Source organism: Mycteria americana, chromosome 3 (assembly GCF_035582795.1).
Source record: "Mycteria americana isolate JAX WOST 10 ecotype Jacksonville Zoo and Gardens chromosome 3, USCA_MyAme_1.0, whole genome shotgun sequence".
Taxonomy (NCBI): Eukaryota; Metazoa; Chordata; class Aves; order Ciconiiformes; family Ciconiidae; genus Mycteria; species Mycteria americana.
In genome coordinates, this window is record NC_134367.1 from 2,766,016 (window position 1) to 2,779,504 (window position 13,489).

The following is a 13,489-nucleotide window of genomic DNA, read 5'->3' on the forward strand; positions in this document are numbered from 1 at the left end:
CGCAGGGAAGATAACCGCTCATTTAATGGGAGTTCTGGATCCTTGACCCAGTATTTATCTTGGTGAACGGCTCCAATCCCAGGGAAGCGTGCAGCAGACACGAGCATGGGCAACTCCTCGGGACGTGCTGATTCACCAAACAGAGCCTGCACTGCAGACTTGGAATGCTACAGCTTGGTTAAAAGGATTTAAATAAGGAGCTTTACGTGCCCTTGGTAAACCAAACCCTCTTACTATATCAAAGGCAGCGGTATCTACTGCTTGTGTCTTGAATTTTCCACTAGCACGCCCTGCCTTCCCCCAATCCTGCCTACTCTTGGAGAAAACAAGTGCCATGAAAGTGGACATGAACCTGCAGAGGAAAGGAGTTCGGAAGCCTGGGGCTCCAGCAGAGAACAAATGCCAGCCATCCTCTTTCTTTCATCTCCCTCACTTTAAAGGGCCTGTGCTGAAGTCACTGTTTTTCTGCGCCATGCTACAACAGCACATATGAACAGAGCCTCCCCAGGAACAGCACCCTAGTTTCCAAAAAGTGTGTATTGGAGCCTAAATTCTGGGAAGTCTACAGTTCTACAGGTAAGAGTCCGACAGGAATGACAAATGAGAAGCTGAAAGAAACCTTAAATCATCTGTATGTCCGGGCAGTCAATGTATGATTATTTCCTACTGGTTTTCATAGATATAGATATATACACACCAATAGTCTTTTGTAATTTTACAGCTTATTTTAAAATAGCTTGTGAGAGACTAGGTAACCTCTTAGGAGACTTTGGATCTTATTCAGCCTAAATGTTCCTTTGCTCATTTGAACCCCACAACTCCTGTTGCGCTTTGAATACTCTTATCCTCAGAGCAGAAGTCCAGAAGAGAACTCTTTGGACACAAGGTGTATCTCCTGCAACCACACACTTACTGAGCTGCATCATAAAAGCAATCCCAATTCCTACCTCCATTGTAAGAAGCCAATGAAGTAACTGAAAAGGGACATAATTCAGCCGGAGGTCAATGAGACTAGGTTTACAAAGGCAGACTGGAAAAAGATTACAGCAGGGAAAGGTCTTTTATATTTCCCTTCTCAAAATGCACCCGGTAATGGCTAATGAAACCCCCCTCATCAAAAAGCGGCGTTAAAATGAACACTGCAACCTCTGACATGCTGTCTGCTTTACACCCGGTCTAGATCATATTTTACCTGAAGGTAAATCCAGTTCGACACCAACCCATGTTCCCTCTTGAAAGTCTGTGGGCCCAATATATCTAACGGTGCCTGTCTTATTTGCGCCAACTGTGACATATTCTCCCTCTTTCAGCCACTCGGGAATTTCATTGGCATCTTCAGAGTCAGAAGTCACCTCCAGTTTTTCTTCCGCCATCTCTGATCCATTATGGTTCAGTCCACGGGCAGCGGACGTGCTCTTTTGCCCTTCTTGCTGCTCTTCTGTGTTTAGTGAACACATGGGATCTGTCCCCAGCATGCTTGTAAAGGACTTCAGCTCCGATGTCTTGACTTTCTGGATTTTGAAGGGGGAGGCTGCAATGCTGGGCTGGGACAATTGGTCAGGATGAATCTGTGGTTTGGGAAACCCCAGTTCTGAAGGCCCAGAAGTCATTTCTTTTTTCCTAGCTTGTCCTGCTGACTCCATTGATTGTTTGGATAACAACTCCTTCTTTGGAGTGGAGGTAGAAAGAAAGGTTTTTGCATCAGTGGCTACAGAGGCATCGTTTGCCTGCTCACTTTGAGTCACAGGAGATGTGCAAGATTTTGATTTCAAAGCATCATTTCCATTCACTTCAGTGCTGTCTTTAGGTCTTACGTGAGCACTTTGAAGGCTGAAGGCAGGCTGACTCTCTCTCTTAGCACTGAGACAGCTTTCTGAAGAACTGTCCGAGTGCCCTGGCATGTCAGAAGAAGAGACCTGAGCCACAGCGGGAGCTGGGAAGTCACTCACTGCAGGCGTTTGAGCCCCTGGCTGAGCCACAGCATCGCTTCCCGCTGCAAGGGCTTCAGAGAGGGTGGCTGTCGAGACGCTATGTGAAAAATACCCACTGGAGGCTTCACTCAGAGGACTTGGAGGTCCTTCCTGGGAGTCCTGCACCTGGGTGTCTCCTGTGGACTGCTGCAAAGGCACTTTGGGTGTCTTTTCCGGACTTTTGTCTGCTTCACATGTCTGCACTGCAGTTTCGAATGGCTGTTTCCCTACTTCCTCTTGGTTAATCTGAAACAGAAGAGGATAGTGACTGTGGAGCTCTGTTATCCAAAATATCTGGGCTAAAAGGACAGATACAAGGCCTCGGGGAGGTACCAAGGCCTCCAGCTTATCTAAATCCCTGTGTAGCTGCAATCTCCAAAAGATGCAAGCTGATCTCAAGTCAGCTTTGCAAACCTGGTAGGTTTGTCAGCTCATTTCTTCCATTAATAAGAAAAGTGTTGACTAAAAGAAATACGTTCCCCAATATTTACTGAAAAATTATTTATATTACAGGAATGGTCATTTGCTGTTTGAATACCAGGATTTATATGAAATGTGAAACAGCCATGATCTATAAGTCTCTCACAGTTATTTGGCTTAACTCTCAGGATTGATAAATCATGCCTCTCCAACTAAACTGTCATTTATGTCCCCGTTTCCAAATGCCATTCCCACCTCAATGCCGCCAGCACCACACACTTTCAGAGTATGAAATTAACTGCACCTCATGAGATTAACAGCCCATTTTAGTGATGTATTTCTTGGCTGTAAAGTTTACTAAATCTGATAGATCAATATCTTTTGCCAGCACATGTACTCTAAAAGATTAGGATGTCTCTAAATCTCTTTGGGAAGGAGGGAGGAGGCTGCTAATATGAAGGGGAAAAAGAAGTGGTTGGAGGACAGCAGATTTGTACGTATCCTATCTTAACCCTCAGGTGTACATTTTTGTTTGCTGTTCAAAATTTTGTGGTTTATCCCGTCTAGTGGTTAAGTGTCCCAAACTACAGGATTTGCACTTTATTCTGAAGTGCCTTTTCCACTGGAAACGTAAGCGGCATTTGAAGACAGAGAGATTTGATTGAATTACAGGAATTTCAGAACCAAAGGCTAGCTTGCTATTGCTAAGCGAAAAGTAATACAGAAAAGTTTTTTGAAATATTCCTGCAGATTAGAGACATATTTTAAGCTTTTGAATGGAGAGGGTGGTGTACACATGGACTCTGGAGCTCTGCTCTTTCTTTGGGCTTTCCCTTTTAGGCGTTCAGATAACACACACTTTGCTAAGACAATAAAAGCACAGTGGGAGAAAGCTGATTTGCTATTCATAAGACTGAAGTTCTGCTGAACTGTAGGAGATCATAGGGTCTATTTTCTCTCCAGCTTCGCAAGAGCCTTTTTTCATGCCGATATCATGAATTGGCTTGAAATGTAAAATTGAGAATTAAGCTCAACACTCAGAATAAGAGACATGTTCTGTTTATAGAAAGCGTCAGAGCCTAGCAATTTGCCTTTTAAAGCAGCAAAACAGCTAAATTTTAGCTAGTTAACTGCTAATGCAATCACATGATTAACCAGGCTTTCAAATATAAAAGTGTAACCAGCGATATAAAGGGAGATTTTACCAGGACCTAAGAAAACACAGCAACACACACTGCATTTAATTGTCTCACAGTGAAGCAACAATAGAAGTGCAACAGGTTATAAGTAGCTAACCCAGCAGTTCCTTTTGCCACCTCTGGTTTCCAGGCATGTGAATATGAAAACTGTATCATCACATCCTGGGATGTGCTTACCTGTTTTAGCCTTGCAGCGCTGGCATCAACACTGGCAGACTGAACCATAATTCGTGGGACAGCCTGCAGGAAGGGGGGGGAGGAAAAAAAAAAAAAAAAGAGCATCATTCACTTAAAGGATTAAGTATTGTCAAACTGGCAAACATTAAAACTTGTATTTGAAGTTTTGGAATCACAAATAAACCTTTGTCAAGAAAGGACAGAGCATTGCTATTTTACTGCATTTTGATAACATACTCTGAAGGGGTAAAAACCTCAACCAAGGCACCCCTGAATTTTAACACGTAAGCAGTTACAAGTACAACCTCGAAGGGTACAAAGTTTTCTTTTATGCAGCCTGTCAAAGACAGACCACTGAGCAACCGGATGACAAAGAGATCTGAGGTCACACTGGTCTGGCTAGTGAAATCCTCAGCTTCAGTCCATCTCCAAAACTCTTTCTCCATCTCCCGTATCTTAAGTCAGTTTAGATTTTAGCATTGTTTGCCTTAACTCAAAAAGGAAGCCGGAAACAAGATCTGTGCATCCTCTTTTCAAAGAGGGCATCACCACTGCCTGCTAGGGTGAAGACTACACATGCCATTTGCTAATCACAATATACTGGTCCTGTGCCAGAAGAACTGCTTCTGTGCTTCAACAGTATCTTCTCTTTTATAGCATGGGGCTTGATATGAAGCCATTGACAACAAATGTCCTCACTTTCTCCGTATTCAGGTTTTTATGTTAAAGATTTGAAATAATCGCTCTTCTAAGACTATAACAGCAAATTGTGACACTTGACTATAAATCTTAGGCTAAGCTGGCAACTTGGGCTGTCATGCAGCGTTGACACAGGAGTGAAAGGGACCACCAGTTCAATGGAGAACCTTGGGAAAGGGAAGCATGAAGAAAAGGAGAGAGGAGAAAAAGGCAGAAACATCTCTCTCTAGCACTGTTAATGTACTGCAAATGCAGGTTCATACTTTCGGGGAAAGAGCTCTTTAAGGGCGACATATTATACAATTTGGGAGCAGCCTGCTTTTTTTCTTTTTTCTCCAAGGGACTTGAGAACTCCTTCTGTAGAAATATGCAGGCAGTGCTCATCTCAGAGAGAACTATTTCCAGAATTCGACAATCTGTTTAAAGAACTGAAACTTTCCAGCTGAAGAGTTAGGTACTCTTCTCGTGCATCCTTTCTAAGTACAGTAAAGCAGGAATATGACTAACGCTGTCCCAAAACTAAACAAACATGGGGGAGAAGAACAGCTTTTATTTATACAGAGATTGCCAGATATTAAATAAAAACATGTTTGTTCAAGGTAAAAAAATAAAAAGACAAAAGACGGACAAAAAACCCAACAGCTTCACAGTGGATCAAAATAACTTTTTGTAAAGACATTAAAGCTCCAGTTCAATAAAAGAAAGCAGAAGAGAGGGGGTTCGCTTGTCTTTAAACCTACTAATTGAAAGTACACCAGTGAAGTGGGGTTCAGAGCAAACCGGCTCCGTTTCAGGTGCACAAGGTATTAGCATTTTGAGATCCTCACTATGAGATGCACTCCAGGAAGCGGAGGGTGACCCAAATCAGAACAAATCAATGAAGCCTAAAAATAAACACAGCTTTAGGGCTCATGCTCCAGTGGTTTTCAGACACCTCGTACTCCAGAACTTCAGCTTCCTTTGGAATAAAGTGGCAATCTTCTAAGGCAAAAGTATTTACCTGAAAGCAACTGTAGTACTGACTTGTGACCGAGTCTAGAGATAGCTTAGAGCAATGAGGTGCAGTGAGTACTCTGACTTGTCCTAAGTATTAACTCAGACATGCAAGGATAGCTTAATTGTTGTAACAGCCAAAGTGTTTCGCTTTAACAAAGACTAGAGAGGAGAGGGATTAACTTTCTTATGAGAAAACCCTGCAAATTTTAGGTTTAATATAGGCTTATCACGGTGTTAAACGGAGCAGAGTATTTGGCAGAACACTTACTCTCTCCTCTTCAACCATCTTTGAACCATGGGTTGGTCCATCTTGGGAGTGCAAAGCCAAGCTATTAAATATCACCTTTTAATGAAAAAAATATCTGCAGTCACAGGGCATTAGGGCTAATCCCTAGGCAGGCACTTACATAGCACTTTAAACCTTCTACAGAGGTGCAGCTGAACCTCAGTGAGAAGCCAAGACCCTTGAATTCAAATTATCCTAGTTAAATATCTCCATGCTCCAATGCTAAAAGCACTGCATTTTGGCATCTCAGAAAGGCTGCGTGAAGGAAAAACACCGTCCTTGCTGCTTCCACGCTACTGTTTGTCATCTGCTATAGCAGGGGAAGCAGCCTTTTTCAGCAGACCTTGTATCACGAGCTAAAGGCAGCTCCAGGCTCTCACACTGGCACCGTAACACAACTTGATCTTCTTGCCCCATTTTCTCCCAGTAGACGTGCCATCTCTGGGAAGTGCTCTGAGGTCTAGCATTATTATCCAGAGATAAGCACTCAGAATTGGAATAAGAAAAAGTATTTAAGGATATTTCTCATTCCTTTGATTTCCTTTTCTCCTTTTAAAACAAATAAACAGAGGAAAGTGTTCGGGTTTTTTTCTCTCTCAAAAGCCTTCAGTCTTACAGCATGTAAATCCCTGAAATCTAAAAATCCAGTTGATATCAAATAGCAAAACAAATAAAACCGTTACACTTTACTCATTCCTCATCAAGTTCTCCTCCTGCAAGGATGAAAAAAATCTCAAAACTACAGTAACTTTGCCAAGCAATGTTTAGAAAAACACGGAGAAAAAAGCAATTATGAGAAGTGGCACTTGCCCAACTTTGGTGTTGACAAGAAACAGATGGGCAGAAACACCCTCACTGGGGTAGCAAGGGTACTAAAACAAATCTTTGTTATGAAATGGAGTCAAGTTACTTGGGGGGGGATACTGAAAACAATGTGTTTGACTATCTGCAAAGACATTTACTGGATGAAAAATATTTCTGAATCGAGAGCCAAATTCTCTCGTTAAACATTTGTAGATAGCGACTGCTAAACTAGACATATATATTTACCCCATGGCAAAACATGACCCTTTTGCAGTGATAATTTTTGGCACAATTTCTTCAACCAAGTTGACAAAATATAGAGTAAGAGAGAACATGAAAGCAATTCACTTTAAAGCATCTTTGAATCTCTGTAGAACAAAAATTGTTTTTTTCTTAAGGGCTGCTACTCTGTGCAGTGAGTTTATAAGGATTTCTAAGAGTGCATATTTTCTGGTCAGATGGAAGGTCAGTTTGCACGTACTTTGAGGTGACCAAAAGCCATGTTGCTACTAGTGATCAGAGCAATCTGGAGACCAACCTGGTACGTTGGTGAGCTTGACTAGGAAAAGCAAATGTGTATCTCGCCCCACTTATAGAGGCACCAAAATTAATCCTAAATGAACTCTTTTTAATATCATATATTACATATATATAATGGCAACCTCTTCAATGAGCTCAGAAAAGCACATTTGGTATTTCTATGTCATTAAACATTTTGTAGAACGCCTCTGACAATGGTGACTGATGACTTCAGTACAAAGCCTTTGGACTTCACGTCACTGGATGAAAATCCTTCAATGTTAACACCCAATGTGCAGAAAGTTCAGCGGCAGTTAACAGAACAGCCTGGGCCACCACGTACAAGAATTATCCTCCAAGCTCCAGAAACGGTCTAGCCAAGGTTAGAGCTGATGCAATCCTAAAAGGGCATTATCAGAAAACTTCCACTGCTCTTGTCTATGCTTTACCATCCGCAGATAGGAGAGACTGAGCTCAAGGACTGTCACACTGACAGTATTATGTTCACATCACCATTTAAAAGCAGCTATTGGAAACTTCTGCAGCAGGGCATAACAGTCGCTTCATTAAATGTAGATTGATATCACTTCTGAGCACTCGGGATAAAATACTTTCACAAGACATACACAGCAATGCAGTAGGAATTCTGAATCCCCTAGTATATAGCCAAAAAAGTTGAATCCATTTTAAAAAGGTCCCCCATTTTAAAACCGTCCCCCCGACACTATTCCTCTCTGCCCTCAATTTTACAATCATTTAAAAGTCATTAATCATTCACATATAAAATCTCCTGCATTCCAAAAGGAGATCTGAAACCCAGTACAAGTTTGTTCGTTGGTTTTTTGGTGTGTGTTTGTTTTCTTCTCTAAAGACACTGTGCATTTAAATATTAACCCAGACAAAACCCCTTATTCCACCTTCCATATGTGGAACATTTCAGCCTGTAATACTACTTTTGAATTCCACATTTCTAATATACTTTATGCAAAACTAACCATACCGTTTTCTATGCGGTTAAATTACTTCATTCCTAGGTCCAGACAGATTAAAAGGGTAATTCATAACCATTTTCAAGTTAGTTCATAAAGAACTTTCACTGGTTTGCTCTAAGAACTTTAAAAGCCAGTTTTCCATACTTATTGTCATTAAAAACTATTTGTATGAGGATGATAGCAAAAACTGAACTCAGAAATCAAAACACTAACAACTCAGTCACAAGAACTAGACACGTACGAGCTCAGCTGGCCACAGAGGATCTGTTGAACTACGCTGATTATAGCATCCAAATGATTCTTTATTTGAAACTCTGAAAAAAGCCTTCGAGGTTTTAAAGAAGGTTCTCCGAGGCCACATTATTTACATTTGATTAAGGAATGTCAGCTGTAGCAATTATACTATGCACCATGCACATCCATGAAACTGTTATTTTTTAATGCACTGCCAGAAAAAGGCTTTTGTCTATTTAGATAGCTTTTCATTAATTGCATTTCATTATTTTTTAAGATTAATTACTATGTCTGCATCAGAAGGTGACAGAGAGAAAATTGAGAGCTGCCCTCTCCATGTGTCACATGTCTGCATTTCTATACCACAAACCAAAAATGAATTACATTAGCGTATGGAAATTCAAATAGTTTATTTTTTTTAAATGTAGCTGTGACTCAAGGGCTCTCATTTAAGCCACGTGCTAACAAAAAGACATTTGAGCATCCAGCAAAGTTCTCGAGTATGAAGGTGACCAAAATCCACTTACCAAATGCACATTGGTCAGAGGAATGTGCTTCTGCCACAGCAATGTCAAAAAACAGAAACTGAAATTTAATATGTACATTTTTAATGTCAGCACCCAATGATGCCCTAAAATGTAATTACACGGGCAGTTCCTGGAGATCAACAGGGTCATAAGGTAAAGAACAGTAATTCTGCTTGGTGCACACTATGAAAGCCTCAGCATGTTAATAAAAGAAACAAGCTTCAAGAGCATGTACATAATATAATTAAGCACAGATAGATGAAACTCTGATTCTCCATCCACCTGCATATTTTACACAAGTATTTTAAACTTTTCCCCATCAGCAATAAGCTTTGGTAAGGCTTTAAATTTTGCACATCGCAGTACTAAGCTTTTTAAAGAATAGACTAGGAAAATAAAAAGCAGTTCCAGCAATCCAAAAAGGTTTAAATGGTTGGCTTTTTTTATTTACAGACTACTGGCAATTAATTTAAAGGCATCAGATAATGGAGAAAATAGGCATTTTCTAACTTAAAAGTATATAAACAGCTTCATCAGAAACCAATCTTTTAGGTACATAAACAGCTTCATCGGAAGCCGTTCTGCTAGTTACATAAAGAATCCTATTATGCCAAATTAATTCAATCTAACTAATTAGAGAGCAGGAAGTTCTTTCAATTATTTTATGTGCTGTCTGAGAAACACACTTGAATACGAGAGCAGATTTCATTAATTGCGGTTCATTATTCTCCAGATTAGTTACTAAACTTGCATCAGAAGGTCAAAGACAGCAATTTTGTTAGCTGCCACCACCTTGACTGGAATGTCTCTGCATTTTTGAAACTCAGGCAACCACTGACTATAAACAAAAACAACACCGGGAAAGACCATTTTGTTAAGATAACTTTTGTATGTGCTCGCTTACTTTAAGGTTGATGCCAGCCTAAGCAACGGCGTGTGATTGAAATAAAGAGCTGCTAAAATAATTTTAAAAAAAAAGGTATTTTCAGAACGAGTCATCAGAACTCCATCTTCTGTTTACTCACACAGAATCAGAGATTCGGTAACGCATCCACTCGGCGAGCTGCTTGGTCCTGATGAACTTAACTTCAGTTATGAACTTGGAAAAAGGTTAAGTACTGCTCCCTTGGAAATGATGCTCAAAAAGCACTAAAATCAACTTAGCCATAAGACCCTGCTTACGAGGTGCAACAAAACAAATCTGATGCTTTCTGCAGAGATGTACAGCCATCTAACCCTGATAATTTAACTATAACATATTGGAAATTTAATACAACAGCTGGGCCAGCCATCTAGTTCAAGATGGCTCACCAACATTTTTCCAGAATGGGTTTTAATGACATTAGATAATGAAGTACGCTCAAATAATGTAACAGATATTCACTGAAAAGGGAGCTTGACAAGAACTTTGGAAATTCTCTTTCACTGTAGTTGTTTGATGAACCAGGAGAAAATAATAAACTGATCCACTTAGCTTTTGGGTATTTACGTTCAAAAACCTGTTATTACATATATGCTCGTTTGCTTTTAGCCAGGAGAAGATGATTTAGATCTTTCCATTTGCTTTGTAAAGCATTCCTTTAGTCATTTCTATTCCTGAACCCAACTCTCCCAATTTGTTGCTTACAGCAACAGAAGTCCATCAGTTCCCGGTTAGGGGTCAGATTCCTTTGCAATTACAGCCAAAAAATCCTTTTGGCCTCGCCTCCCCCTTACACTTTTTGTAGTTTACCACCTACTCTCACCCTGCACATTCGTTTATGTCCCCTGCCACCGTGTATCGCAGTTTTGTTCTTCCACAGAACTAAGATGCATTGTTCTGTATTTTCTGAGACTCCGAAATACCATTTTTTGTGTCCTCTCTATTGCGTAGTTTACTACAGTTATGCAAGAATTACTAGCTTGCTGTCTAGCTCTGGCAGGTTAGCGATAAGGTGTTAAAGCTGATTGCCAAACACTGACCCCCACAGCAGCCCCATCATCCACTGAGTACAATAGCCATTCATCACCGCCACCATTTAAATTCTTCTGGCCGCATTTGCATCATCAGGCCATTATAAAGAAACAGCAAGAAAGATTACGAGACATGGTATTTATGATCTTAAAGCCAGTCTTGCTACAACAGCACGTATTTATTTTTTGTGCTGCACAGAAGCAGCTGTAGCTAATTCCGTAGCAGTTCCTTCAATTTTTGCTCCCTCTTCTATGCACAGTGATTATTAACAGGAGTGGAGCAGCCCTGTTTCCTTACTGATAGAGCTGTGAAGAATATCTATAAACCTCTCAAACCAGTGAGGTGTATTTGTATTACAATTGACTTGTTCTATTACAAAAATAAAAGTAGCAAATAATTTTAAGATTTCATTTTATCACACAGATCCAGTGGTCATGGAAAAACTTAGGTTGCTCTCCAATGCCACCAAGGATTAAAACATGATGCGCTCCTGTTTATATATTAGCTTTATTTCTTTAAAACAAAGCAGAAATCGCATTTTCCCTCCTATTAAAAATTGTTGCAATCATGATCTGATTACTTGAGTTTCCACAGCAATCCATAATATAAATTAAAATCTCTTTAAATAGATGTCTTTGTAGTTTAAAAACTGACTTCAAGACAAATAATACAAGACTGATCTTGAACGGTAGGAAGGAGTGGGAACAGGTGGTTAGACTAGAGGCAGGAAATTAGGCCTCGTTTGTAATCTCAGCTCTCATTGATTCAGTAAGGATTCAAGAAGTTGTGAAAGGCTCTCACTGCAATTGTAAAGAGCACCTATTTGCATCTTTTGATACCCGAATACCTTTAAGAAAGCCACTGGCTTAATTGTAATTCTCTAAATTTCATAGATGAGTAAGGTTATACGATTCCAGTCTCAACACTAAGGCTGTTGTAAGCAAAAAGCAACATGAAAACGTAAAGCATTAAATTAGATAAAATTTGGGACTAATGTTTGCTCCTTTTATTACTTTGTAGAGAATAAAGCCACAGTCAAACTAAAAATATTTTGAATCTGCCTTACTTTTATTTGTGCTAGGTCTGTCATAAGTTACTTTGAAAAATATTTAAGTGTTAGTGTATTTATTTTTGGCCTATTTATTTATTTAATATTTCACTGTACTTCCACAATGACAAAACAACTTCCTATAATCCTCAGACATTCTTATAACGGCAAGTTGTTGTAGCAAACAATGGAATAGAATGTCTGGATCCAATCACAAAAAATAGTTGCTTGGGGTTTTTAGGATTTGTTTTACTTTGTTTTGAGAAAGATACCCTTTAAAACATTTGTCTGCATGTGAAGAGGTATGGAAAGGTCTAAGTTAACAGGTGACGTGCTTCCAGAACTCCAGGCAAGTGAACAAGACGACAGCAGAGTGAGCTGGACAGTTAACAAAGCACGGACAGAATGGACTTCCACTTTAACAAGTGGGATCTGACTCCAGATTTACCTTTGTAACAGCTTTTTAAATCTTCCACACTTACACTATATAGGACTACTCCTTTATAAATAAACTACAAACTCTCAAATAAAGGAGAAAATATTATTTATAATGGGATTCTGTATTTCATCTGTTTTCTTTAAAAGACAGTAGTGTTTTCTAGTCTGCTTGTCCAGGCATTAGCTACTGCTCAGAGCACAGAAGCCACATCTGGAGCAGGTGGAATTTTGCAGCACAACATCCAAGAAAAAAAAAAAAAATCAAATGCTTATCCAATGTGTGAAATAGATAAGAGAATGAAGAAAAGCAACTGTCCAAAGTACATAGCAGAAGATGGCAAAAGGTGACAAGCTAGGGCGAGGGGGAATGGTGTATGAAATAACGAATTAAAAATAGAATTACATTTTGCATTTGGCAATACACAAACAACACTAAGTGCACTTCATAAATTTTACTATTGTTGCTGCAAGTGGTATTACCATAAATCACGCTGGTAGCGTACTTGGCACTTTTTAAAAGCCAAGTGGGCTGAGTGTATCAATAAGTTTAAACAGCTCCACTATCTCTGGGCAGACTGGAGGGGAAATGCATCACAAGGCTTTACTATGACTAAAAGCTTGGTTTGCACTGCAACGACATCTAAAATAGCACTTTGCCAGCAAGTCTAACAGCACTCACCAATATTACTGCATAGCCTATTCGATTTAATTTTTTACCTGCTGTGCAAGAGGAGAGGTCTGCCTGCCCTTCTTCTCATCTCTAACAGGAAAGAGAGACTTCAACAGCTTTGGCATCTGAGGCACAAAGGACTTTACAGGATTCAGATAGGAAGCAGCAAGGCTACTAATACCTGTTGGAAAAATTAAAAAATGAGAACCCTTATGCTTTGGGGAAAGGAAAAAAACCAAACCCAACCCAAAACCCCCTAAAAAATATTACAAAGCTGTTATCATTTTAGTCTAAGATGACATCTTCCAGTGGTCAAAGCATGAGCCAAGGAAAAGCACTGAGTACTTGCTCCTCCCTTGAAAGGTACATATGAATTTGGGGAGGTCTTAAGCTGTGGCCCCAGCATACAGAAAATTTTTTTCATCACATGATGTGAAAAAGCTTGTTGTTTGTAATCGGAAACATAAAATGCTTTATAACGTGCAGAAGCAGAAAAAACCACCCAAACCGAGAAGCAAAAAAATCGAAAGAGGATGTCCATACAACACACAATTTT

At 39.8% G+C, this 13,489-nt stretch overlaps 1 protein-coding gene across 5 annotated transcripts in view; it reads right to left on the reverse strand.

The window, feature by feature from the left end:
- The window catches only part of KIF13B (kinesin family member 13B), a 136,919-nt gene that overhangs the window by 6,795 nt on the left and 116,635 nt on the right, over positions 1 to 13,489 (reverse strand). For 4 of the 5 annotated variants that reach the window (XR_012775098.1, XM_075497684.1, XM_075497685.1 and 1 more), the window contains exons 37-39: positions 12,981 to 13,114; positions 3,767 to 3,829; positions 1,193 to 2,216 (exon numbers count right to left, since the gene is read on the reverse strand). Coding sequence is in view for 4 of the 5 variants with exons in the window: in XM_075497684.1 (XP_075353799.1) it covers positions 1,193 to 2,216; positions 3,767 to 3,829; positions 12,981 to 13,114 (1,221 nt within the window). In the remaining variant the exon portion in view is untranslated. The remainder of the gene's footprint in view (positions 1 to 1,192; positions 2,217 to 3,766; positions 3,830 to 12,980; positions 13,115 to 13,489) is intronic. The other variant, XM_075497686.1, reaches the window with a different exon arrangement.